The 27,760-nt window shown below is 45.7% G+C and overlaps 2 protein-coding genes across 3 annotated transcripts in view; one reads left to right on the plus strand and one right to left on the minus strand.

Annotated features, from left to right (window-relative positions):
• Window positions 1–22,008, plus strand: Vha44 (V-type proton ATPase subunit Vha44). Its single transcript, XM_050167215.2, has 13 exons — window positions 1–106; window positions 518–685; window positions 2,319–2,386; window positions 3,306–3,391; window positions 6,017–6,111; window positions 7,077–7,168; window positions 8,976–9,074; window positions 12,279–12,347; window positions 13,989–14,081; window positions 15,169–15,262; window positions 19,056–19,153; window positions 21,025–21,154; window positions 21,778–22,008. The coding sequence occupies exons 2-13, from the start codon at window positions 554–556 to the stop codon at window positions 21,871–21,873; spliced, it is 1,152 nt and encodes a 383-aa protein (XP_050023172.1). The 5' UTR covers window positions 1–106; window positions 518–553; the 3' UTR covers window positions 21,874–22,008.
• Mtap (Methylthioadenosine phosphorylase) overlaps window positions 21,906–27,760 on the minus strand; it is a 21,320-nt gene continuing 15,465 nt past the window's right edge. The window contains exons 8-9 of one of the 2 annotated variants that reach the window (XM_050167217.3): window positions 25,036–25,158; window positions 21,906–22,047 (exon numbers count right to left, since the gene is read on the minus strand). In XM_050167217.3, the coding sequence (XP_050023174.1) occupies window positions 22,018–22,047; window positions 25,036–25,158 (153 nt within the window). In that variant the 3' untranslated portion in view covers window positions 21,906–22,017. Of the gene's footprint in view, window positions 22,048–23,642; window positions 23,741–25,035; window positions 25,159–27,760 lie in introns of those variants that run through there. The other variant, XM_055064419.2, reaches the window with a different exon arrangement.

Raw genomic sequence — 27,760 nt, forward strand, 5'->3', positions numbered from 1 at the left:
CTGGGCAGCTCGTTCGGAGGCCATCCTTGCAGTCACGGGACCTGTGACAGGCGCTGAACGGGGCTCTGCGGTGGTTCTACCGCCGTAAGGAAACGTTTTACCTTGGGTACGTACAGCGCGACTTTCACGTTCGACCGCGTGAACTTTCTGTTCACGACGTCTTGACGCGATTTCTAGCGTAGCGGGCATAGCGCCAGAGCTTGCTTGCGCTCGCGAGACGATGCCGTGGAGTGTTCCAACGGTGTCCCGCGATGCGGCACACCTCCTTCGGCGAAACTAACGTTTCGTTTTGCTCGCTGCCGCGCGCAGTTTGTTTCGAAGGGTGCAAAATGCGAGAGAAGGGAATTCAGAACGTTCACCGTGTTGGCCGGCGAGCCGAAGCTACCGTTAATCGCGAAGCTCGAGTAGAACGGAGTTTCGACCGCGGGCGCACGGTCCCGTGTTGTCGCTGGCCGCTTCGCACCGTACCTGGGGTGCTTGATTTTTTTACAAGAAACTCACATTTTGTTCTTTTAAGGAGGCAGCCCTCGTCATCGCTGCGGCAGGCACCACCATGACCGAGTTCTGGCTCATCTCGGCTCCGGGTGAAAAGACCTGCCAGCAGACATGGGAGAAGCTGTGCACCGTCACGGCCAAGCAGAACAATTTGTCCACGAACTACAAGTTCCACCTGCCTGATCTCAAGGCAAGTGGTTGTCTCGCCCGTTGGCTTAGGACGCGTGCCCCATAAGCGGTCAAAGAAACAAAGAATCGCTTTGCACGCGTTTAGGTTTTGGTAACTGCACGGGCTATGAGCATCGTAGAAGCGACTGGTTACGCTTCGCGATTAGCGTGGATGAGGGCCGAAGGCTCCCCTGTAGCCTGTGCGCGTTTGCTTAGTTCACCAAACTTGGGCCATATTGCAGTTTAATGAAACGAGTTGTTTGGAAAGTTCGTGCACGTTTTATACATGAATTGTGGCGCAGCAAAATGAGAACACTCACGATAAAAACGACATGGACGGGCGCACACTACCAGCCAATTTATTTTTTTTTAAATAAACGGACGTTATATTAATACTGCAAATGTGCAGAGATAAAGAGAAACATCCATGCACATTTTGCAATTATCGCTATGCTTGTCGTAGTTAGCAGAAGACCGACTTGGATTTGCCTCTGACTACACTCCTAAATCACACAATATCCTGCATACATACAGAACCACTATGTCAAGCTCAGAAAGCAACATGCGAATTGCAATCATTCTTGACGTGAGACCTCGGTAACCGGCTGATTGTCTCGATACGCACCTCTGAATGAAGTGGCACCCCTTCAGGGTTCTTCCGCCTTCCTTTCTGTTCATGCCATAACTTCCTTCTCCCAGCGGAAGCTAGCTGGTTGGACAGGGCAGTCAAGTTTGTGACTGGCATTGTAGGAGGCGTGTGATGCTTTTCTCATTGTGAGGATAGATTGAATTCTCTAAAGCTGCTGCTCCAGGAGGGCACATGTAACTGGCAAGCGGACGCCTCAGGAAAGCACTGGAGATTATAATAAAGCTGGCAGCATAGGATCTCTGGCGCACCCGAGGGGAAACGGGGGGATCAAAGCTAGAAGCAGAGTGCTTTGTGCATAGGAATCACCGAGGCCGGAGTGTGCCAGGGGGTATTCGCATACAAAATTGGCTGTCCACTATCGCAGACAGCTAGCTGATCTTACACACCCCTGGCACGCGTAGGACTCTACGAGCCCCAACCCATCGGCCAGCCTGGGCTCCAGCTTTGATGTCCCCACTGCCGCTTTGGTATCATGGAGAGGCCGCCAATAATACGAAATGGCACCTTATAAGAACCAGTAAAAGAAAACAATTGCAGTATCACGCCCAGTCACTAACTTGTGGTGCTAAGTTCAGCACTACCACACACCGCGACTTCTGCACCACCAGCCAGAACCTTGCCGCCAGACTTGCATCTGGTGGACCTGTGTGCCTTCAACTTCTCTCTCTTTCTTCACAAGCATGCAGTCCTTCTGTAGGTGCTTCAGGGTTCAGTGTACTAAGGGGCCCAGGGAGGCCTGTTGCGTCCTTGCTTCGGCCCTGCCCCCAAGATGTAGTGGCGCTGTTTCTGCGTCAACAAAATTAAACATGAAGTGCACACCCACTGCCGCCCCCTCCCCTTGACGTCACCCTAGATCCACGCCTGTTTCAGTGTTGCACATCATGTTGAGGTCAATATGGGGCTCAAAAAGAGATTCACAGAGAATGTATATAGCTGAGGGCCAATGTTGTCTTACGAGATTGGATGGGAACGGCATCTAAATAAGCCTTTCTTTTCTGTTTTACAGGTGGGCACACTTGATCAGCTGGTGGGCCTCTCGGATGACCTCGGCAAGCTCGACGCGTATGTGGAAGGGTAAGCTGGCACTCAGCCTGCGCGGTATTTACCAAGAGCGTGTGGTTACCCCGGTGATTCATGTTAAGGCACTTTAGCATCTGTGAAATTACATGTAGACAATGTTCAGAAGTATGAACCAGTTAACTTCCTGCCACAGCGGCAACATTTCATTGGCGGCGAAATTCAAAGATGCCTGCATGCCATGCATTGGGTGAACGTTAAAGAGCGCCAGGTTGTCAGAATGAATCTGCAGTCCCTAACTGCAGCACGCCTCATAATCATATCATGGTTTGGGCATGTAAAACCCTAGAATTTTTTTTATTGTTTTCATTATGATTTGATTAACATAAACAGCAGTATAGACAAAGCTGGTATGTTTTCATAATTCTTTCAAACAAATGTGTAGCTATTGTGCCTGTCTACCTGTCCAACCTGTATCTCCTGTGAAGTGTGAGGCATCTGTATAGCCTTCGGATGTTAAACCTAATTAGTCGTAAGTTACCATAACCCACCAGAGTGAGTTACCTGTCCTGGGAGCAACTCGGTGACCGTTGTTCGTCACCTTGTAACAGTTGCGAATGTTATTTAATACCCTTAGAAACTACATGTGCCATGCTATGCCGTTTCATACATCTATGGCGTTTCATACATTTGACATCATTGTTACATGGAAGGTGTCCAAGATATGGAGCAATTTGCCACCAAGTGAGTGGAGTGATAAGTTTCTGCAATCAGGCACAACACGCACTGCTTGCGCTCACGACCAGAACATAGTAGAACATCGCGTACTGGAAGTGCAAACCTTCACAAATAAGACGTGATTTGGCGTGACATTTTGTCCACAAGTAGTTGTTATAGTAGATGAAGTAGTTTACATAGCATTGTGCTGCAGCCGCCATTTGTCAGGGTATGATCAATATGCTGGTGCTGTTTCCAGAGTGACTCGGAAAGTTGCCAGCTACCTCGGCGACGTACTGGACGATCAGAGGGACAAGTTAGCCGACAACCTTCTGGCCAATGGATGTGAGTTTTCTTCATTTGCGCGACTCGCTTTCTTTTGAAAGCACAGCCAGAGGAGACAGCCGATGCAAGATCTCTGGCTGCAGTGGTGTTTCACACATAATCTCAAGCAATTACACCTACGATTCACAAATTACGAGAACAATTTGTACAAATTCTCTAGGTGGCTTGGGGTTAAGGCGATGCTTTCTTTTTTTTTCTTTTGCGCATGGCGCCGGGCCCCTTTGGCTTGCAGCACTTATACTGGTGTCACACGAGGCCCTTTCACTCGCAATTAGCCCAATCAGGATTGATTCTCAATTGCAAACGGCATCCTTCTGTACCTTGCATAATGGAAGAATAGCAAGGACAGAAAGGATTTAATATAGCCAATAGAAAAACAGGGGCATAAACGTGGTTTGTGATTGGTTGAATGAAATACTTTTTGCCTTGTTCAATTATAGCATGGGCCTACCAGCTGGGTCATTGAGACATTGTGGACATTGGTAGTTGATAAATTTTACAAACTAAATTTGTATATATTTTATTGTTTTCATTCATGTATGACAGCTTGCTGTGTGAAAGATCAATACGCAAACGTGGTACCTCACTATGGAGCACGCAATTTATTCAACCATAATTAGCTACCTTGCAAGCTGATGCCCCCACACCTTGATTACAACACAGTGTAGCAAGGGCTTCATACTACATGAATGCTGATGCAAAAGGCATTTCTTGCTTCCATTGTTCGTTTGGTCACTGGGTGTTTTTTCAAAGTGCAAGTTCAGTTGCTGGGTAACACCTTAGTGGGCTTTAAATTCAAATTATGTTGGCAATATGTTGCTGAACGTTTTACAAAGTGCTAAATCTGAAAATTCAAACAAAAGTTTACTTATGCAAATTATTTTAGTTAGGATAATCACTGTTTCTTGAGCAGCATGGCCTCTTCATTGCTGTCATTGTCCCTTATGAATACCTCGTAATCAACATCAAAGTCCTCTGAAACACAGTCGACAAAAAGTCCTTAAGTTTTGCGGCATTTAGAGCTCTAGAATTCCTGCATTGTACAGCGTGGGTTTCTTGTTCCGTTTCGAAAACTAAGTGCATGAGCAGTACCTACAGCCCACAGCAGTACAGCCTAAGCTTTGTTGTGCCATTTGTCGTATGAAGCCAAAAACCTAACATAACATGTTAGTACATAACCAATCTTTGAGTAAATGGCAGAACTGGTCTGCAGATGTTTTGTGTCTACAAATTATCTCTGGCATGTGCATAGGGGGCCCCAATGAGTATCCTCCAGCTCGACATTTATAATAGTTAGCGGTGTCCCAGCTACTGAATGACAAAGCAAACAATGCATGACAGTGTGAGAGACATTTACGCTGCATAGGTTTCGCCAACATAGGTGCTGCGCCATAGCTGCGCAATCAACACTGACAGAGCATTAGGAAGAACATGCCAAAAAAAACAACATTTGGAGAGCCCATTTACGTGTGGGTCATAAGTTGATTTGCAGCCCTTCGTTAGAATGTCCTTCATGAGACGTAGCTTTTGGGATGTAGAGCTTAGACATTTATTTTTGTAAGCAGCATGCCAACTGGCAAGCACCAGGTTTTTGTAAGGGCTGCACCGACGACATTTTTTGCTCACCAAAAAAGTTTGCTCCAAGAAAAAAAACTTGATGTGGGGCTAGTTACTAGACTACAAGTACGGCCAGCAGGCTCAAAGCAAGGCAAGAAATGGCGCCAAGTGGATGACAACAATGGTGACAACAACGTCACCACCTCGTGACAATATGATGCCACCATTGTCCCTATTGGCACCAGTGGCTGCATGGCAGAGGTTACAACATGGCTGTCGTGCAGTGTCAAACAATGAAGCTGGGATGGTTTCCCGCAAACTGCTTCCATTAAGTCAAAAATAAGAAACCTAGCTTATGGTTCGTGTAAGCTACTTTCAGTGCGAAGTAGTAGTTGCATTACAGCACTTGCGCCCTCTGATTGTAGCTGCTGCAACTACGTTCCAGCTCAGCATTGCAGTCTGACCCCTTAGTTTTCACAATACCCTCACTTTTTTTTGCGAAGCTGTGACTGGTGTGAGGGTTCACTACGGCAGTGGCAATTTGTTGTCAAGGTGGCATTCAGACACCCAGTTATCTGCTGCTATGTGGCACGGAAATTTCATGGGTCCTATGACTGTTCACCATTTTCTCACGTTTCCCTCCATCACTTTAGCCTGCCAGTGCTTTCTTATAGATTAAGAGTACAGTGTTTAGCTTCGCTATACTCTTAATCGTAGACTTGCTTTTGTCGTATGCGACCAGTCTTGTAAAGGTTAATGAAGAAGTTACAAGCACCTGTAGAAACATTTAAGACCTACATACTACGGTTGTGCAGTGGTGGTGATATTGTGCTGCAGAGTTACGAGGTCATGGGTTTCAATTCCCAACTGTGATAACCATATCCTTATTGGGCAGGAGTGTAAAAAGGCTCGTTTACTCAGTTTTAGGTGCCTGTCAAAGAACCCCAGCTGGTCAGAACTAAATTGGATCCTATCGTTACGGCATCTCTCAAAGCACAGTTCAACGTTTTAAGCCCCCTCAATCAAACTTGGGCCATCGTGTTGATACCTGATGCCTTTGTTGTGCAGTGGAGTTGGAGGCATACTTGACGCGCTTCCAGTGGGATATGGCCAAGTATCCCATCAAGCAGTCCCTTCGAAACATCACTGACATCATCAGCAAGGTATGGCTCTTCGACTGAAGCATGGCTGTAAACTTTCTCTCCTTGCTGCAAGATCTTGTTTCACAAGATGTTCAGAGTTTCATGCCCTGCACCTCCGCTGAAGCACAATCGCGGTTATCTTTTCTTTTCCAAATTCTTCATATTTATGAAGTATTTGAATAAATAAGCAAATATGACAACATGGGCAGGCAATCCACTAAATTTCCCCATGTAAACTGAAAACATCCTGGTCCGGGCATCATATCCAAATTTCTGTGCGTTGCCAACTGTAAAGACAGTTTCAATTAGTAAGGCATACTGCTTCGGTATGTATGCACACAGAAACGCATCTACATAAATGAGAACATGTTTGCACTGAGACTCCCAGTGCTCCCTCTTTTCTCTGTCGTCTTCCACGCTGGCCGCACGTTGCATCCTCATGTTACCGGAGAAAAACCATTGCACTAGCACTCGTGGGAGCTGCAACTATGGCCAGTCGGCCAGCGTGGGTGTGACGTGGCTGTAGAGCGAGCCATACCTTCAGCTCACAAGGATGTCCTTGACATCGACCACCCTGCAAATTCGCTCTGTCATGAGGTGCTGCAAGACAGAAAACTCGGGCGCTTGCGTGTCGTAGCTGGAGTCGTAGCCGGCTGTGCATGGATTTGCCTAAACTTTGTCATTGTGGCTCCATACGGCTTTGCTATTGCCAATTGGTTGTTTTCAACGAAATGTTGCATTATAAATGCAGCAATTTTGTAGTGACGCCTGTGGCAGAGACCTAACTGCCTCGCTGTGTTCGAGCTACAATTTTCCTTGTAATTTAGAAGTGTATAAAGTGTGCCGCAAGGTGGGGCCTGAAGCCACACGCACGAAGATTAGACAAATCCACATACTATACATCACTGCCACGTTTGGTCTTTAAGGTGTCGTTCTAAGAGAGCTTAGGCCTACAAGCAGCCACTGTTGGTGTTGATGCCTTGCAGCAAGTGGGCCAGATTGACGCGGACCTCAAGAGCAAGTCGGCCGCCTACAACAACCTCAAGACACAGCTGCAGTCCATCGAGCGGAAGTCCACGTGAGTGTGCGCCGGTCGCAGCCAGCTGAAGTTGAACTTGAGCTTAATTTGAACTCGGCGTTCAGGTGGCGTACTGTGGTGCTTCACTGGCAGCGGCATTCCGCTACCAAGCACGAGTTCGCAGGTTTTGATTCCCAGACGCAGCAACCGCATTCCGACGGGGGCAGAATGCATCAGGAACGTTTTATAGAAGTAATTTTATGCCGCCTGCGCATCGGACACACACACCTAACACATAACTTTCTACTGACAAAACAAGACAAACCCTTATGTCAGAAATGTGGAGATGAACTCACTGTAAATCACATTTTATTCTGCACACAACTCGAACGGCTAAGGAAAAAATATTTTACTGAATTTTACAATGAACGCATTCCCTTCCATCCCAGTCTACTTTTAGGAGATAAACCACTTGTAGGAACATCATCTGTTTTTAGTTTTTTGAAAGACGCAGCGATCCTAAACGAAATATAATATATCACAGAACTACTAATTCTAAAAATTCTTACCCAGCTTTTCCACGCATCTTATGATGCACCTCACCCACTTTCTCAGTCCTGAGAAGAAGGCTGAGGTCTTCATTTGATTTGTTGGGCTCCTCAGAGTCGTTGTCTGGACAAGGACCTTCGCTGAGGATACCCAATTTTTGAAATATATTATACCATGTGTTTGACGCATGATAGCCTGAGTTGCTTATGCGCCATAAAACCCAATACAATACAATAGAATGCAGAGGCCCGTGGTAACGTAGCTTTGGATGGAGGATGAGAAACCCCGTATAGGTGAAGCACAGGGCAGGCTGCTTTCCACCAGCAAAAACAAGCCACCGATTGGCTTCGTTGATTGAGTGGGGCACATTTTTTTCAGTTAAGACAAAGCAGCGTGGGGAGTGCACGAGTAAAATATGCAAAGAGAAGAGTCACACCATGGTATGACGAAATTGCATTGAAGATGAAAGCACTTTCTTTGTATCCACTAGTATTCATTATCAGTATATGTATATACACAGTGGTATTGGAGAAAATTTGCATATTTACTTAGTTATATCTGATAACTTGCTATTCCAGACTTTATCTTGAAGTTTGACTGTAAAATAGACCATGCAACGAATTTCACCTTATCTGAACAATAAAAGCGTGCAGTAGTATTGTTTGAACAATGGTAGAAAATTGGCAGATTCTAATTTTGTGAGTAAGTTGTTTTGCAACACTAAGGTGGAACTGTTGGTCCTTCCTTTCTCATGCACATTCTGAACCTTCAAAATAAGAAGCTCTTCCTTGTCCTACTTGTCCTCCATAACAAGTTTTCTACCTGGACAATAACAACAAAAGTGGGATGATGATGATGGCGACGATGGTGATGATGATTATGACGAGTTATTGGCATCCCCTTTGAAATGGGGCAGTGACAAATAGACACCTAGCCTGCTAGGTGTTGCTAGGTGGAGCTTAGTTGCTACAGCACCATTTGGTGTAATGCTTTGACAGAAAAAAAAAACCTTTCTTGGTTGAGTACGTGAAATGGAGGGGCCTATGACACTAGTCTTACAACCAGTGCTTTAACTAGTTTTACAGCAAACTGTGTAGCGTGACAAAGCGCAGCACATAGGTACACGGAATTACCACACACATAGGCAGGAACCTTTGTGTGTGTCTACTTGTCAGTTCTGTCACCTTCACGTGACAGTGAGCTCTAAATGTTGAAAATGGAGGTTTAGTTTCTTGTGTCCTGAACAACAGAGGTATTAAACATTTAAACACGTATAGACGGGACCAACAGCTTTCACTGGTGGCCTTTGCCTTCACAGGGGCAGCCTGTTGGTTCGCAGCCTTGCGGACCTGGTGCGTAAGGACCACTTTGTGCTCGGCTCCGAGTACCTGACAACCCTGCTAGTCGTCGTGCCCAAGTGAGTGCAAGCCGTTGTAGACACTCAGTCAGCTCGAGTTAGTAGAGGGTATGCCTCGCTGCTACCGTTTATCAGTGAACCAAGGGCCAGGGGTTCCAAACAAGAATGAGTCCTAATTTGGCTCAATTTCCATTGGGTGCTCAGTTCGGCACCTGCCAAAGGAATCCACCCCTCCCCCCTCCCCTATGGCATGCAGACCACTTTCGTACCCTTGTCGTGGGGAGCTCGCAAAATGGTAAAGTGCAGATTCACCTGACCACAGATTGTCACACGTGCATGCAGAAATGGCATATGGTGCAGGTTCTTTCTGTTTAGTTAAAGCTCCTTCGGATCATAACTGCGAGTCGGCCTAGTTGGAACATATTCATATTTATACTTTTTGTGCGCAAACAAACAGGGATGAAGAATAGGGGCAACACAAGGACGAGCGCTTTCTAACAACTGGTTTTATTTTTGCAGAACTACTTACTTAAATACCCACAGAACTGCGTGGTCTAGAGAACAGAGCACGCCTACAGCGCATATGATACCCGCTGATCTGCGCGATCAAGTCAAAAGAGCAACGTCAATATTACATATAACACTTGTGATAAAAAAAAGACGTGGACAAAAGCCACCCGGTCATACTAAAAACAGCAAAGTGCATAAAAACAACCACTTACAATAACATGCGTTAAAGATGTGATGATAGAAGCGAATTTTCTTTATCTAACAATGAAACAGAAGGATGGCTGATGCATTTTTCTTTTTGTTTTTCAATCCAGTATGCTTCCACGATTTCCCTAGCGGTTTGATTCCTATGCCTGTACAAAATGTCTGTGCTAGTAACACAAGGGGAGCAACCATGTTCTTGGCAATGCATTGCCAAATGTGTACTAGGGCGACCTTTCAGGCTAGACAAGTGCTCCCTTAACCTAGTGTTAATGCATCTCCTTCGGATATTGTGACCTGTTTGTTTTTATTAACCTGGTGACACGAGGAGCACTACAAAAGTGGTCATGCCACTTAATGGCAGATTCTTGGGACTAACTGTATCACGTGATAACCTAACCAATGGATAAAGCAGGTGCTCAAGGATGACAGCAGAGTTTCGTCACGGTTGAAAATGACAGTGATATCAGCGATAAATGTCTGAGATTTATTTCATTATACTTGCCAATTTGTTACACAGTGGAACCCACTTATAACGATATTCAAGTGCCACGAAAATCGCATTGTTATAACCAATAATTGTTATAACCAGGTTGCATGAAAAAAATGGCCAAACTGTTGTGAGAAAACTATAATGGCAGGGAGGCCAGTGCTACTCCCGACCACCTTCCCATCTGGCTTCTGATTGTGTTGACCCGTTTAACTGTTTAACTCTGCTTCCTGTGCACTCTGATCGCATGTTGTTAAGAAGCCGCAGCTGTTGACGTTCAAGAATGGCACTGCTGTAACTGCAAAGAGGGGTCACGGGCGGCAAGTGACATACAAGCTCCACTAAGGCATCGCTTTGGTGGCCCCAAAAGGCGCCTTTTAAAAAATGTGGGAACGTTGCCGCGGCAGCATCTCAGTTTGAGAAATCCAGAAGAAACGCTGGGACGTGATCTCCACAAGCATCTCGCCACGTACTTCCCACTGGCTTGCACAAGACCACATTTCCGTCAGGCTTGCTTGCTTTATGCGAAGCTTGCCGACATCCTTCTCCGAGGCATCCAGGTGCCCCATATAGTGAAGCGGGAGGTCCCTCACAAGAACAAGCCCATGAGGGACTGAGTCATCTACAGGACCTCTCGCAGCGACAATGTTGAGACAGCCTGCCATACCGCATCAGCGCTGCCGTCGTGGCCATCACTGTCGCTATCCACTGCAAGCATGTTCGCAAAGATGCCTCATCGGTTAGAAGCATTTCGTTTCCAAATCTATAGCAGTGCGTTTTTTTGTCACTGGCCATGCATGACATTGTCGATGATCAGTGGGCAGATCAGCCATCTTCCGTTTTGGCGCCGAGTCAAACAAGGCGGAAAAACAACGTGGCCAGGAACGACTTCGACGCAGCGAACAAAGACAAGCACGAGCGACTTAATCCGTTAGCAGAATTGCGCAGAATGAGCGCCACAGAATAAAGAACCAAATGTGAGGGCCCAGCGAGCAATCGGGGAGCAGCGCCATGCAGTGCCGGCCGGCGTTGTCAATGCAGTTGGTGCGGTCCATTCGTGTTTCGGAGGGTGGCGTGGTGCAGAGTTATGGGCACAGCCCATTCATGTTCAGAGGGGTGGAAGGGCGGTGCGAGAGATGAGCGCGAGGCTAGCGTGCATTTCTCATGGAGAGAAGCATGTGGCAGTAGTTGGGGTGGCGGGCCATCGTGCAACAGCTCACGTTTCACTTTTTCTTTTTTCTTTTTCAAGGATTTTGCATTCCATTATCTATCGGCACGGACACCCAGCAGCCAGACTTCATTTTAACCGATAATGTGGCATGGGGACATTGTAGTAGGCAGGTTATTTTCTCCCAGAAAACATACAAAAGTTGACGATGCAGCAGCTTTTCATTGTTATGACCAATATAATGTTAAAACCGGTATCGTTATAAGTGGGTTCGACTGTGCCCATGTTCATTATGTCAAGACTTTTTGCTATGCTTTTTGAGCTACCATGCTGTCTCGCGTTACTATGGCTCCTTTAGAGCCTTTACACATTTAAAATACTGCTTATAATAAATAAAGCTTATTTTGCCGGTGACATTGGTATGGTGAACCTCCCTGCCTTTCCCTTATGACTTCTCTCTCTCCCTCTCGTTACAGCAAAAGTTTAGGCCTGTAGTTTCCATTGCATTGTGTGCGCTATGCTGAGTTTGATATCTCAACTGTCTCATTTAAGCAAGGGGAACTGAATTCACATACTACAATAGCATTTTTTGATATGCTGGAGCAAGCATTCACTTGTGGATACTTTAGTAGAGCAATTACTGTACTAGTTAAATCACAACTCAAATAACATTTCATTGTTTACTCTGCTCAAATGTGCTCTCCGTGGCCAGAAATAAAAGTGAACAAGTTGTTCTAATGCTCTTTGATGTGCAACTTTGCTCGGACGTTACAGGGCTTTATGCAAAAAAGGCGTCTCTGTCGGCTCAAAAGCCCTTTGTGCAGACGTCTTTTGATGGCTTATTCGGCCTTGCGAATGCTCTGTTGAGATTTCTTGCCTTCTGCTGCTTGTCCAGAATGCTGTTCAAGGACTGGCACTCCAAGTACGAGAAGCTGTCGGACATGGTGGTTCCGTACTCCTCCCAGTGAGTGACTTGTCCCACTCGAAACCAGTGCGGAAGCTGGCGGATTCATTCGGCATTCGCACTCACATCATCAAAGCGTGTCGGCCTTGTACACTCTTCACACAGGTTGCCTTTGCTGCAGCTAACGTAGCCCAGAATTTTCCTTTTTTTTTTTTTTTTTTTTTTTAAGGATAGCAAGTCTGGTGTCAACTTGAGTGGTGTACTTCACTTAACTGAGTGCCATTTTGGCAGCTTGATGCTATGCAACAAAAAGTGTAATTTGGAATTGATTTGCAATTACTATTCATGTTTGAATGAAGTAGTTAATATTGCTTTCTTATCATGAAATTCATATATTAAGTGCAGTCACAGAAGCTGCTTGGACAGCAACGCCATTGCTTAGCAGTATGATATTCTAGTTCATCGTAATGCATGCATGCGTGTAATGTAATGCAATAACACAGTACCCATGGCTTGTTTAAGTTTAGCAGTGTATGCGCAGAAAGTTGTTTTTGTCGATTGAAACAAACGCAATTGGAGTAATGCTTGTGCAAGGGTACCAAGCCTCTTTGTTTTCTGATGCTTTTGTTTGTCCTTACGGCTAGTATCGACAAGGCTGCGCACCGCTAGGTAGCAGTACGTGGCGGAACAAGTTTCTCACGTGACTCTCTCGCGTTACTGTATTTTTTTCGTGCAGCAGCTTGTCAATGACACAAACACCGATTGACTCCCACTCAACATGTCACTAAATATGCCAATGTGACAGGGATATGACAAGCTGCGTTTTTGAGCGTTTGTGATCAAATGCTCACCGCAGAGGCCCTATGACTATGGGATCCCACTGTTAAGCATGAAGTCATTGGTTCAGCACGCAGCCGCTGTAGCCGCTTTCCAATGGAGGCAGCATGGAAAGAAACGCTTGTTTACGTAGGTTTAGGCACACACTGAATAACCCTCAGCGGTTGAAATTAATATTAATTCTGCAGCCCCCCCAGTGCTACATAATGCAAGGTTTGATGATAGTTCATCAGAGCTTGTCACAATTTGTCAAATTGTCACCATCAAAAATGGCCATTCGCCAAAGTACAAGGATATGCTACTACAGTGTCCCTCACATTTCAATGCGCAACTTTGTAGCCCTGTCGTGGGAGACTCATGAAATGATATGTGCAGATACATCTGACCAGAGTTTGGGACACATGCATGTACATGTACATTGTAACAAAAATTATGTGTGTGTTGCTTGCTTAGTTCTGTTTAACATTGGCCTGACAATGTGAAGCGTATGTCTCTTTCTTTGTTTTTTTTTTGTGTGTGTATACTAATTGTTTCTCAACAAGATGTCATTGTGTAAACTTGAATTTTGCATTTCCACTCCTGCTCACGGCTCCTTTTAAGGCTAGCACTGCTGTGTAAATAAATAAATAAATTAATTAAACCCCATCAATTAATGAATGAAGGTCTAAAAAGGAAAGTAAATGAGATAAGAGCAATGCGATTTTCTTTTTTTCAAAGCAGGCATTAAAACTCGTACCTTACATGTTGCCTTTGACCTGACTGCTATTTTCATTGCGATTTAGGCTAAAGTAGCATTTCCTGTGCTGTTAGCTTTGCTTCGATAATGTGCTAAACAGTGTGTAACCACCTTTGGTGATCTTGCAGGCTGGTCTACGAGGATAACGAGCATGGCTTGTTCACAGTCACCCTATTCCACAAGGTGGTGGACGAGTTCAAGCTCCACTGCCGAGAAAACAAGTGAGCGCCACCCGCGACCTTCATCCTAGCCTGTACACTACGAAAAATTCTGCACCCTTCGATGCATATCTTGCCCCCCAGATAATTGTAATGTGTCACAGTAATGAATGACATGTGCGTTATCAACATGACATAGCATTCTTGACACGAAAGGATCAATCGCAGTATTTCTCACGAGAGGAAACGCAACCCAGACAGCTGACAGTTACTGTTCGGGCACAAGACACACGCCAGCGGGTGTACAGTTTTCTTAGTGTACTTGCTTTCGTACTTTGCCTGCAATGCTGCGGGAGCTGTGCAAGGAAGTTGCACATGGAAGTATTACTCTGTGCGTGTTTCAGCGAAATTGTTTTCAACGCGCAACACTTCCTATGGCATAATTACCTCGTGTATTGCAACTACAACTTGTGGACGGAAGGCAACGTCAAATCACGTGCGTTGTTTGCGCATATTTATGCTTCCAGCGTGCGACGCACCTCTGCTTTGGTTGCAAGTGCAAGGGGTGTACTGTCACAGTTCCTGTGACAGTACACTGGTCACAGGAACGCTGGTCACAGCTGGTCACAGGAACATGCTGCTCCACTCATCAGTTAGTAAAGGTTGACCCACATAACGGCAGCTTGCTTTAAATCGTCATAGAGTCTGTTTGCCAGCAATACATCTCTCGTTATTGTGTACTCACATTTACGTATTACACCAAGTGATTTGAAGGAAACCGTAAATCCTTCGCCGATACATGCACATCCGAGCAACTTACGCACAAAAAGAGAGCAAGCCGTTTCTAGGTTTGCCGCCGACCGAAGTCCGTCGCTGGTTATGTTGTCTTTTCGTCCCATTTTGATGTTTATTTGCTTTACTATTTCTCCATTTCAGTTAAATTTTTTTAGTGAGTTAGTCTTCCCTATGCTTTCACTGGCTTCATTGTCTGTTGGCTTAATGTCGTAAGTAATGAAAAATTGAGATCCTTAGTATTCGCTATTCGTCTCACTCGTCTAAATTAGTTTAAAATTTTGAGTCGGGTACACTGCATGAATAAACCCTGCAAGCGGTATAAAGCCTTGCACGTAATTCTGTTTGTTGCGTGCAGATTCGTGGTTCGCGATTTTGTGTACGATGAGAATGCACTGCTGGCCGGCAAGAACGAGATTGCCAAACTGGAGAGCGACAAGAAAAAGCAATACGTGAGTGGCTTTCATTTACACGTCTTGCAGTGTGCTGCCATCACTGCCCAGTGGCGGTAATGGTGGGCACGTTTTTAGGGGTGTGCAAATGTTCTGACTTCACTGAATCGAACCAAATAGTGAATATCCAAATAATTTGATTTGCAAATTGAGTACCTAGTGTTCAATTCTTCTGATATTGAGTATATTCGGTGTACCCGCCGTGGTTGCTCAGTGGCTATGGTGTTGGGCTGCTGAGCACGAGGTCGCGGGATCGAATCCCGGCAACGGCGGCCGCATTTCGATCGGGGCGAAATGCGAAAACACCCGTGTGCTTAGATTTAGGTGCACGTTAAAGAACCCCAGGTGGTCCAAATTTCCGGAGTCCCCCACTATGGCGTGCCTCATAATCAGAAAGTGGTTTTGGCACGTAAAACCCCATAGTTTAATTTTTTTTTATATATTCGGTGTAGACAACCATGCTGTGCTTTATGTCCCACACACCACAGAGTCCTTTATTCTCGATGCCATCCAAGTGTTTCAATTCGTTTGCGGTGCAAAACGAGCGCGCTGCGGACAGGCAGCTCCGGCTCACATGGTAGCAGACGTTGTAACTGCAAGCACTTTTCGTCGGCCCTATGCGGGGATCACACACACGGCGCCCGAAGATTACAATTTGCAGAATTGCGGCATGTCGGCAGAGGCCGCCTCTATCTGTACAAGCTTTGTCCAGGTCAACAGCATCAATTGAAATGACAACACAAAGCAGATAGAGAGAAGCAGCACGGCGTTTCGTAAAGTGCAAAAGCATGCGCGGAGATCAGGCCGATTAGCCACCGATGGGCACACAGCCGTAAATCTAACTCGCACACATGATAGTGGGACTGATCACCAATGAGCCATTCGTACGAACATACTACCAGCAAGCATTCCTGTCAGGTGTTCCAAGACAGCAAGCATTCAGCGACACTCCATTACCACATTAGCGAGCTGCGAATTTTTCTGACGCCGACACTTCCCAGGACCTTAAGCCCAATAGCGCATTAAATTTTGGTGCTGAATCAATGCACCTCTATTCGCAGCAGCCACGCAACACTCGAGGAGGCTGACAAAGGAAAGCGATTGCACGAGATGGCAATAAAGTGGTTCACCGCTGCCATCTGTGTGACACGCAGTATGGTGGTCTCTCCTTCTTGGTGTGATCTGTACACAAACACCGGTCTCGTTTTTTAGCTTGGTGCAACCAATAACAAGACTAGTTTTGAGTTTTAAACGGTGGGCACAAAAGGTGCGCAGAAAGTGAACACGGGAGGGAGAGGGGGCCTCACGTGAATTAGCCATGACCTCCCAGATTTCAGAACCTTTTGCAGGTGGCAAATTGGGTCAAAGCTGACAATAAAACAGCGCGGGCGATGCCTGCTCTTTGCTGTCTGCACCGGCTATGTGCGGTGCAGTGATCAAGCCACACAATGCGCCGTCTGTCATCTGTTGTGCAGATGGGCCTTAGACAGCCCACCTGCTGTAAATTCGGAATAGCCCTTCTGTATTTTGGAGAAAACTGGAAATCAACTTCCTATGCAAGCAATAAATGATTGCCGCAAAATGCAGGTCCACTAGTAAACTGAGAACCTCATCGGTATTAAGTACAACAGAACGTCCCCTATTTATTAGTTTCAGAAGAAAAAAGGCACTTAACCCTTTAAGGGACGATTTATTTTATTGCATATTTAAATTCTTCAGGGGGACCTTTTCCAAAAACATTTACCATAATTTTTCTCGGGTGACCTAAAGCGAGAAGAAAATATTTAGCATTGGTATGTATATACTCTTTATTCATGAATAACAACAATAAAAAAAGGAAATGAACTTATAAGAATTTAAAAATTGATGCATTGTTATGCACATAGTTCGAAGGCTTAGAAAAATGCGCACACGTGAATATTTTGCGAGTCTCAAACGTTCCTCCTCTTACACTGATATTTACATCCATAGCATAATCGAAATACGTAGGTGAGCACACTCAAGGAAACTGCGGTTGTGTGCCCGTCAAAAAAGCAAAACGTGTGACAAACTTCCGCTAATCCTTCATCTTATCGCCAACGAAAGGCAGTTAGTTTTTGCAAGTCTCCAAAAAAGGAAACGCATGCAAGGTGGCATCCTTCATGTACGTGCACCTCTGTGAGCAACCCTTTGATAGGGGCGCCCTTTGAGCGATTAGTAACTAGATAGCCATCAGTTTTGCGAGCGCAAGAAGCCGAAACCGCCCGCAGAACAAAACCCAAACAAACCGCCACCCGCACGCACATGCACCAATGCATGAGCGGTAGTATATAGACATGCCGGTGCAAACAAACCATGCAACGAAAACCGAGAGAGGGAGGCGCAAGAAAAACGTTCCCTGTATTTCCCGCATATTCACAGCACATGCCAGGAAAAGAAAAGTTAGGAAATTAGCGCGCTTTTTAATCGTACAGACAACATTGACCATTTTGGACTTGTTCGTGGCGCTGCATATTTGTCATTGACACTGAAAGGGTTAATTGTATTCATCAGAAATTCTATTGATAAAAAAAAATTGTACAGCTACACTTAAGACTGCCTACGTGTGAGAATGCGAAAGCATTATACCGTTTGTTGATCAGGGAATGTCACAACGCGTTTCATTGCACGCATTAATATGTTCACGAACGCATTAATTAGACACACGTTAGTCAGCCAGAACCGTGGCGCCACCATGGCGTCGGGGAAAGCGTGCTCGTCTTGTATCCTGGAAGCCCGGATTTGATTGCCACCCAGAACGAAACATACGAAATTTTGTGTTCAAAGCCATTAATCTACTATGTTCACAGAACCTCACTGAGAAATGTGATGCCTATGCAAGCAGTTTTTGACATGTTTTTACTCCTTGCGCCATCAGCCATTTTTGGTACCATCTCTTGGTCACGCCGCTGCCGCCAGATTTTTGCATAATGGGGCACATAATGTGTTTACATTTTCTAGACTTTCACATACTAGAAGCGAGCTGTAATTAGTGGTGGCATACTAATGTGATGTTCCCTTTAATAAGAGTAGGCTACCGAGTACCTTGAGTTCTACGTACCAAAGTTACTGATAGCTTGCTACATTATTGCTATGCAATGTTAGGAGACTCCCAAACATTTGCAGCACCATATTTTATGTAATGTAAGCATTCAATTTTGTGAAAAATTTTCTGATATTCAATGTTCGATTTCGATATGCATTTTTTTACATTCAATTTGATTTAACAATCGATTCGAAATCTACCATTTGCTCTGCGAATAGCAAATGGTATACCCCTACAAATTTTTGTTTCTAACACAAAGCTTCCTTTGTGAACCTTCCTGGACTTAGCTGAGCGTGGCTGTCTTGCTCAATAGCTTGCAGACAAGACACCATAGACACCATAGCCTTAGTCCCGTTTGATTGAGGGGTCTGCTCTTATAGACCTTTGTCTCCGTCTCTCTCGATTGTGGGCCTGGTCTGAGTGAAGTCTCGCAGCGGCGATATCAGTGTGCTGCGTGTCAGCCCAGCGCTGTTTCGGCTGACCCCTCAGACGCTTTCTGGGCACTTCAAGCTCAACCGAGGACCGAGACAAGAAATACTGTACAAGCACTCATGCGCTGTCCTTCTAGCATAAACCTGTCATTGTTTGTTCCCATAACATCAAGAAAAACCAAGTAGCCCGATGTTGCGTGCTTTTGCAGTCATTTCAGGTGTTGGTGTAGTCGCTCAGAATTATTTCCTCTACCATCATTCATTCAAGCATGTGTGATCTTCTTCCTGCCTGCTGCAGGGGCTGCTGATACGTTGGCTGAAAGTGAACTTCAGCGAAGCCTTCACTGCCTGGGTCCATGTCAAGGCCCTGCGGCTGTTTGTCGAGTCGGTTCTGAGGTGAGCTTCGCAAGCCTCCGTGTGGTTCCTGTCGCAGTCGCTCGACATCTGCTGCGCTCTGGCAATGCGCATTGTGTTGTGTATTCAATTCCCGACCTCAATAGCTGGCTACATTCTGATTGGGATGGGAGGGAGGTGGACATACAGTAGGCTCCCATTAAGACAAACACCAAGTCGAATCGTCAGATATGGGAAGCAGTAGTTAACTCAATCTTAACGAAATCCGATTTTACGACGTTTGCAAGCTAACGAAGAAATCTACATTTCCCAGCAAATACCCATAAGGTTCCGTGTTGTCATGAACCTGAATTAAAGAAATAGCTAGCTTGCATTAAACCCGATTTAACAAAGCTTTCCCAGAAACAAATGAGTAGGAAAAGCTGTGATTTCTTTCTAATTTTGACACAGATTGCTTCTTGCACTCCAACGCCGTCGCATTGAAACACGTAGGCAATCTAGTCACGGCCCTAGCTTTATTTTGACAAGGCTGCACGCTGCGCCCATGCATGGAACAACGGACTCGGCAATCACTAGTGTTCTTACGTACCAGGTGGCACTAGGGGCGGCAGTAGTTGGGCCGCCCTCGTGGACGTTTTACACGCACAGGCGTGGGTTAGTGGTAAACACAATGCCGCGGTGCCTTTTGGGTTTCGCTACAATTTTAGGTTTCGAAGGACCGAACAACCTCTTAGTACTCGATTTTCCTATATAATTTGACCGCAGTCATCACTTCGTTAAATTGAGTTTCAACTGTATGTAGACATTTGGTTGGGGACCCATTGCTAAAGATATCTGCTCAACACGAACTGCAAGTTCAGTTAAACTGAACTTTGCAGTCTCCACGTACGCCTGCTACTTGGCTCAGCAGGGAGGGTATCTGCTAGCCACATGAGGAGCAAAATAGTTTTTCTGTAGACATAAACATAATAGGCCATTGGCAACGATGATGCAGAAGCCTGCTGGGCTGTTACCGTAATTAAGAAAGCTTTGAGGTGCCTTTGCAGGCTGCTGATGACCGTGACGCTGACCAGAAGCCACAAGAACCAGCTGTTTTCACGCACGAGGTTCATTGAATTTGCCCTGCACTTCGCGAGATAGTTCATTGCGGTTCAGTGCCAGTTAAAATGCTTGTACAAAACTGGCTCAGCAGCTCCTGCACAAGCACAAGTACAGGCAGTGCTGTCGTTCTGCACAAAATCTGCACCAGGCAAACAAATATGGTGACTGCGCCTTGCACTGGTGAAATGAATAGCGAGGTGCACCAGCTTCTGGACTGTTCAGGAAGTAGAAGCAAGTCAAATAGACCTATGATGCACCTGGTAACGCCTTGACTACTTTGTTAAAACGCTTTTGATTCACTTTGCAGTATTTGCCTTTATAGTTTCGCCACAATACTGCTGTGTTAAGCGGTGAAGCATACCAAGCAAGAGGTGCCTTGTTTGATTGGGATCACAGCGTGCTATTTGAGAGGCGGGTTCACAAGCAGTAGCATGTAATTCGCATGTCCTTCATGGCAGCAATGAAATTTAATTATATCGAAATCGGACATAAACACACTTCGTTAAATATTGAGGTTCAAAGTACATGGTAGTCTATGGACAGTAAGTTATAAAAAGTTAAATACTTTATATAGAGAAGTTTGGTATATTGAAGTTCGTTATAACGACGTTCAACTGTATACACCTTGATTCCCATGCTTGCAGCTCCTGTAGACACTACTAGCACCAAAGTTCCCTCTAGAAATTTTTTGCAGGAAACTCATTGCCATAGACTGAGCAGCCACCTTTACAAAGTGTTGTTCACTAGGTTGCACGCTTTTGATGTGTGGTTGTTTCACAGCTCAACCCTTAACTGCCGTAACCACACTGCAGGTATGGGCTGCCAGTAAATTTCCAGGGCATGCTGCTGCAGCCGCAGAAGAAAACGGCCAAGCGACTGCGCGAGGTGTTGAACCAGCTGTACAGCCACCTCGACACCAGCATTGCCCAGGGGCCCGTCGATGTGAGTCTGCACAGCCCACAGACGACCGTTGCCGAGCGAACCCGTTCCATAAAAGCCAAGTGAAACGAAAGTTCACCTCGGATAAGCTGTCTGCAAATGTTATATACTGTTATATATACTGCTAAAACAAACTTGGCAAAGCCTCGAGGCTGCTCTAATTTTCTTATTAACAGCCTTCAAATAGCATCTTAGCTGAAGACTGCACCTTGCGGTTTGTGGGTGCGACACATATGTTGGACTATGGCCTCCAAGATTTTCGGCACACTGTGGGTGCTGCATGAACTCAAAGGGTCAAGCTTTAGACACTGCTCTGTTTTTCTACATTCTGGTTTCAGCATTTCTGGCAAGCCGTAATGACATCATTTCTTTTCTTCTCCTGGTTTTGTTGTCATTGACGTTGTTGATGTCTATTGTTGCAAGCTTCTTGCAACGCCTCCACTCGTATTTCAAACAAATTTTCCACGGAGGATGCTGTTCTCTACGCTATCTGAAGCTAGGTTTCCAGTGGTCCGAAATTTTGTTGCAGTTGGCCTTTGGCGAGAAGTCTTACACACTTTAAAGTTCACAGCTTGCCCGGTATACCCAACATCTCTCAGAATGAATCTTCGGCTCTTCATTTGCAGGACATTCCCGGCCTGAACATGGGGCAGCAGGAGTACTACCCATACGTGTACTTCAAGATCTGCATCGACATGGCCGACACGCACGTGCGGCTCTAGGCTGGGTGGCCACTACCACGCATGCCTCCAGCTTGGGCCCAACATTCCATCTTTTATTTGTCTAGCAGTGTACAGATTAGCATTGTTGTGTGTCACGCAATAACCAAAAAGATATATATAAACAACGAAACAATGTTGGCTGCCTCATTTCATGACTGCCCGGGCGGCCTCGTCCTGAAAAAGAGAAGAGAAAGACTGTGTAAGTAAAACAGAGGAGGGGGATCTTCGCCACAGGGGTTTATGAAAACGCTCCATTTGGGAGTAGACTTCCCTTAATTCAATCCTGATAGAAAAACCCAGCCCACACCCATGGATAGCTCAAGCCTGACATTGGCCCTCGCTGGAATTCAACTTTGCTGGTCAGCATGCACGTGCCTGAGCCCAGTCTTGTCTATAACAGCTGCAGCATCTGTCTGTACGAGGCTAGGGTAATGCGGGTGCATCTCATGCCAGAAACTCCGTATCTTGTCCAATGTCGACAACAATGTGCCACTATGAAAGCAAGGTTATTTTACATGTTTGGATAGCAACAGAACTGTGTTGTGTACTTTTGGCATTCCCAAGATTTGCATGTGTCTGGGTAGCCGAGGCAATTGCAAAGAAGTGGTTCCACAAATGTGGAATATGAAAAGCAGTGGTTCACAAAAAAGGCGATTTGTTGTGAGCCATTCCACTCTGAACATGGATGACCAGTGAAGCTGTTTAGCGCACGACACAGAGGTGACAGCATTTTGAACAAAAGTATGGACATATTTATTGTCGTGATCAGTGTTCATAGTCACAATAGGCACGCACACACATTTGTGTGTCACCTTTGTTATTAAATGCATCCGTCGTGTAAGACAATGAATGGCTCTTACCCCCTTACACAATGGCTCATACCACCGTAAATTTTTTTCATTCAACACGGCCTCCCCATTAGGATGACACAAATGAAATTCTATGCTGGAATAGCTACACACGCTATGCACAGATAGCTGCAAAAGAGCCAGTTGTGGAAGACTACAATGCTCGAGTCATTGCTGATGATGATAGTTTCCTCTTGACAATGAATACCCCCATAAACGCGGCCTCCCCATTATGATGATAGAAGTGAAAGTCTTGCTGGAACGATGAGCGGCAATGGAGCCATCTGTGGAAGGAGACTATGAGGACGTACGCACGAGCAGTGGCATGAGCGCGTTCACAGGTTGCGCCGAGGGGCGCCAACGAGCTAGCTCGCGTGTTGTTTTGCGGACGACAGACATTCCCTAGCCACGTACAGCTTTGCTGTAAAACCTTGTCTCGAGAATGGCCAGCATTCCATGATAGCAAATTTGGCAGGGTTTATCCTATTCCTTATGGCCAGAATTGGAGGCATGCTGCATTATTGTGTTATAAAGGTGATTGTCAAGAGACATAAATATACTTGATTTTCTTTGTCACAGCGGCGCATACCCAGTGGCTAAGTCGTCTACTTCGCAAAACAAGAGCCACAAAGTGCATGTGTGTGTGTGTGGAGGGGGGGGGGGGGGGGGTAGGCAAAGGAAGCTGCGATTTCAAAATTTGGTAAATTTCAAACCAGGTAAATACTACACCACTTATTCAGACATCCTTTTCCTATGCCTTTTAAGTTTACCAGCTGGATGATTTGATTTATACCATCGAATTCGTCAAGATCAAATTCATGGAATTGAACCGCAAAAGGCCTGCTGTAGATATGCAGTGAATGACAAGCGCACAGACTTGGATGCCTGTGGTACACTTGGCCGGTTTCCACTGCACTCGGGCTCAGTTAATCTATTTTATTTGTCGAGCAGGGTACCAATTAGCCCTGCGGTCGTCACAGTGGTAGCACATGTTTAGGTATTGCCTGTGCAACGACATCCTGCAAGAGACGGAGACAGGGTGCATGTGAGTAAATTACAGGGGCAAACCACTGGAGCAGGGTTTTTTAATAATACTGTTGAATGACAACCACAAACATGCCGCCCGATCTAGTAACGGTTCGGAAGGCAAACCTCGTTTTCGCTCACGTGATTGGTCGAAATTGTGTCGACGACAGCGCAATTTTGACCAATCGCAAGAGCCGAAGCAAACAATCTGCTTTTCAAACCATTAAGGATCACACCCATGCCGACAGAAAGTGGAAAGGGAGCAGCTGCCCTTCTCTGAACACTTGTAGCGTTGGCCACGTAAGCTTACGGACCGCAGAATCCAAGGAAAAGCTGGGACCACAGCTTAGTAGTAGTACATATATGCAAACAACATTGTCGTACAGTTTTAATGACTACAGTCGCAACTGCTTGAAAATTCAATTCTTTGGGCCTTGCAGTCCACAAACTTTCGCAGTATATGGACCAGGGATTCCATGACAAAGCCAATGTTATTTCTGCCTATGGATGTAAACTGAAATAGAATGAAGACTGTACTCCAAACTCGGCATTTGTGAGCTTTCCGATGCACTTATTAATTTAGTTTATATATCTGAATTGTGAAGATATTTTTTTGGCGAGCCTGCAGTCCGTATACTTCTGCTCATGGCTTTGCATTTCACTGACTCCTACTGCATTGAATTCAGTCTGATCTTGGTCGAGCTCAGCTTCCAGTATTGGGAATGTATTTATTGGGTATTTTTTTATTTCTAATTCTTTAGACACAAAGATAGTCTTGGATAACAACACCAAAGGCAGAATATGTCGGCCTGATGTGGGCCCATGCCACCCATACACTGCTCTACAGATGGGCATCGTGCAAGAAACAGAAAACATGATCCAATTTTGTAATCGACACACACGTTGAATGCGAAATAAAAGCGATTATACAAAATCGACAACACATTACACAGTACCTAAGCAAAAGATTGCAAGTAACAGATTACTACCACGCGGTCAATAGGAAACGTATCAAAGCAGTAAACGTCAATGCACTATTATTCTTAAGATGATATTACATGCAAGTTCATTGTGTTTTTGAAATCATTAGGCAATTTGTTTTTGTTGTTCTTGCTTTTAGGTATCAAGCATGCTTGGACGTTCATTTAAAATGGCTGAGACTGAACACCTTGGTTGGAAAATAGTAATGTGAGAACAGCTAGAAGGCGAGAGTGCCGCCAGAGTGCTCGCACGTGACCAGTCCAATGTATCATTAGTAAACGACGAGCGTGCACAAACGCACACACACCTTTGCCTCCTTTATTGCAGCACTCCAATCGATGGCAGCGACCCTGGGGAGAACAGCACGCAGGACTTTTATGGCTACGCTGCTGTTCTGCCGCATCGTCTCCAGCACAGCTTCCACGTCCACCTGCGCATGACCGCATTACAATCCGTCTTAGATCTACCTAAACCGGGAGTGTTTTGACGCGGCCGGTTTGCCACAGCACATGGTGCTAATCGGTTCCCTTGCAGTCATGTGCTGGGCCACTCATGACTTGCAAAAAGATCACTTCCAGTCAGATGTCAAGCAAGCATGTGGCACACACATGCTTGCATTTGCTGTTTGTTCTGTGTGCACGTGCGTGCATTGCGGCATCATTCAGGAGCCTTTCCAACTAGCCCAATCTTCTCGTAACGAAGTCGCACCCAACATAAGTACTTTCCTTATACTATAATATGTTTGTTATCAGCACGGCCAAACCCATTTATAACAACACCGGTTATAATAACGAGAAGCTGCTTCACCGTCAACTTTAGTATATATTGTATGGGGAAATAACCTGCTTGCTACACAATGCCCCCATGCCGCATTATCGGTTATAACAATGAAGTCTGGTTGCTGGGTGTCCGTGCCGAAAGGTAATGGGATGCGAAACCCTTCAAAAGAAAAAGAAATTCGAGCCGCTGCAAGATCGCCCTCCGCCCCTAATGGCCACCACGCAATCATAAAATAGAACGTGTTTTCCAGCCTTCTCCGCATCGCCAGCCTCGCACGCATCTCTCCTGTCGCCCTTCCACCCCTCCGAACACGAATGAGCTGCACCCGTAGCTGTACACTGCATCACCCTCCAAAACGCAAATGAACTGTGCCGACTGTGCTGATCGCTCGCTGGCCCCTGATTCTGCACAGTACCGCCAACGGATTAAGTCCCTCGTGCTCATCATTGATGGTTGCGTCAAAGCCGTCCCTGAACGCATGGTTTCTCGGCCTCATTTGACTCGCTGCCTAAACGGAAGATGGCTGTTGCAGCCACTGATGATCGGCAATGCACAACGTTGCCGGGGAAAAAGGAAGTACAATGCTATAGATTTGGAAATGAAGTGCTCCTAACCCATGAGCCAATCGCCACGAACGTGTTTGCATCGGGTAGCGACAGTGATGACGCGGTAGGGCAGGCTGCCTCAACATTGTCCTCACAGGAGGCCCTGCAGATGATTCAGTCCCTCCGGGGCTTCATTTTCACGAGGAACCTTCCACTGCACTATGTGGAGTGCCTGGATGCCTCGGAGAAGGATGTCGGCAAGCTTCACGTAAAGCAACCAACGCTGACGGGCATGGGGTTTTCTCGTGCAAGCTAGCGAAAAGTACATGGCGAGGTGATTGTGGCGATCTCGCCCCTGCAGTTTTTCTGGATTTCTCGAGCTGAAAAGCTGCCGCATCAACCGTCTCACATTTTTTAAAAAGCCACTTTTGGGGCCTTCTGGGGCAATGCCTCGGTGGAGCTCGCATTTCACTTTCTGCCCATGACCCCTCTTTGCAGTTGTTAGAGCAGTGCTATTCTTGTATGCCGACAACCAAGGCATACAAGAATAGCATACAAGTTACGTGCGATCGGAGTGCACAGGAAGCAGAGCTAAACAGTTAAACGAGTCAACACAATCAGAAGCCAGGTGGAGGAAGGGAATGGCAAGGGGCACTGGCCTCCCTGTCATTATAGTTTTCTCACAGCGGCTATGCCGTCCCCCTATTTTGATTTTTTTTCATGCAACCCTGTTATAGCAATGGAATTTCCGTGGCACTTTAATATTGTTATAAGAAGGCTCGACTGTATTTGTTATACTGATATTGTGACCCCATTGGCCATTAGAGCTGTCCTACCACTTTATGCACTTTATTGTAACCAGGCGACCGGGACGGTCGCTTTTGAGAGGGGAGAAATGACAAGAGACAAGCTGGCACCTGTGGCCTCCAGCCACTGGAATGAGAACGACGTGGTGCACAGAGGAATGCGCACTCTCCGAGTGACAACCATTATAAAAGGAACACCATATTGCCGAGGCCTTGCTTGTTAACTTCGTGACAGTATTTGCGAGGAAATGTGTAGATTTAGTTTCGTATATCTCATAATTCATTATACCCATGTTTGTTATATCGAAGTTAAACTCTACTCATAAGTGCACGTGACAGCGTCTGCATACAAAGGCAGTATATATCTTTTTTTCACGGCACCCTCGAAGGAATTTGTGCACGCATTTAGTGCTGCAAGGCATCGTGAAGACATTCTATCTGGATGAATCTTACAGAAAACTGTCACAGGAGTTCAGTGCATCTGAATATAATTTTACTAATGAGGAGAAATACATTCCGTTGTTGGAAGGCCAACAAAGATCTTCATATCAGAGGACCAAAGAAAGTGACATTGAGAACCCCAGAGAAAACAGTTTGTGTGGTTGTCACTACCAAAGTGACACTAGCTAAAGGCTATTGTACACACTGTAGAAGAGCCTCGGGAATAAAATAAAAATTCTGATATCCTAATTCATTTACTCCTTGTTTGTCCAGACCAGTGGTCTTTCTAGGCAGCGTCCAGAAACCACAAACTATAGTTTCTCACCGGATTGACCGCAAAGTGGAGAAGTTCTCAAGACCATGAAGGATTACTTCTACTGCACACACTACTGGTGTTCTCCTTTACCTAAGGTAACAAGGGCATTTTCACACTAGTACTCCTAGAGAAGTTAAGCACCAC

This window comes from Dermacentor andersoni, chromosome 11, assembly GCF_023375885.2.
Source record: "Dermacentor andersoni chromosome 11, qqDerAnde1_hic_scaffold, whole genome shotgun sequence".
Lineage (NCBI taxonomy): Eukaryota > Metazoa > Arthropoda > Arachnida > Ixodida > Ixodidae > Dermacentor > Dermacentor andersoni.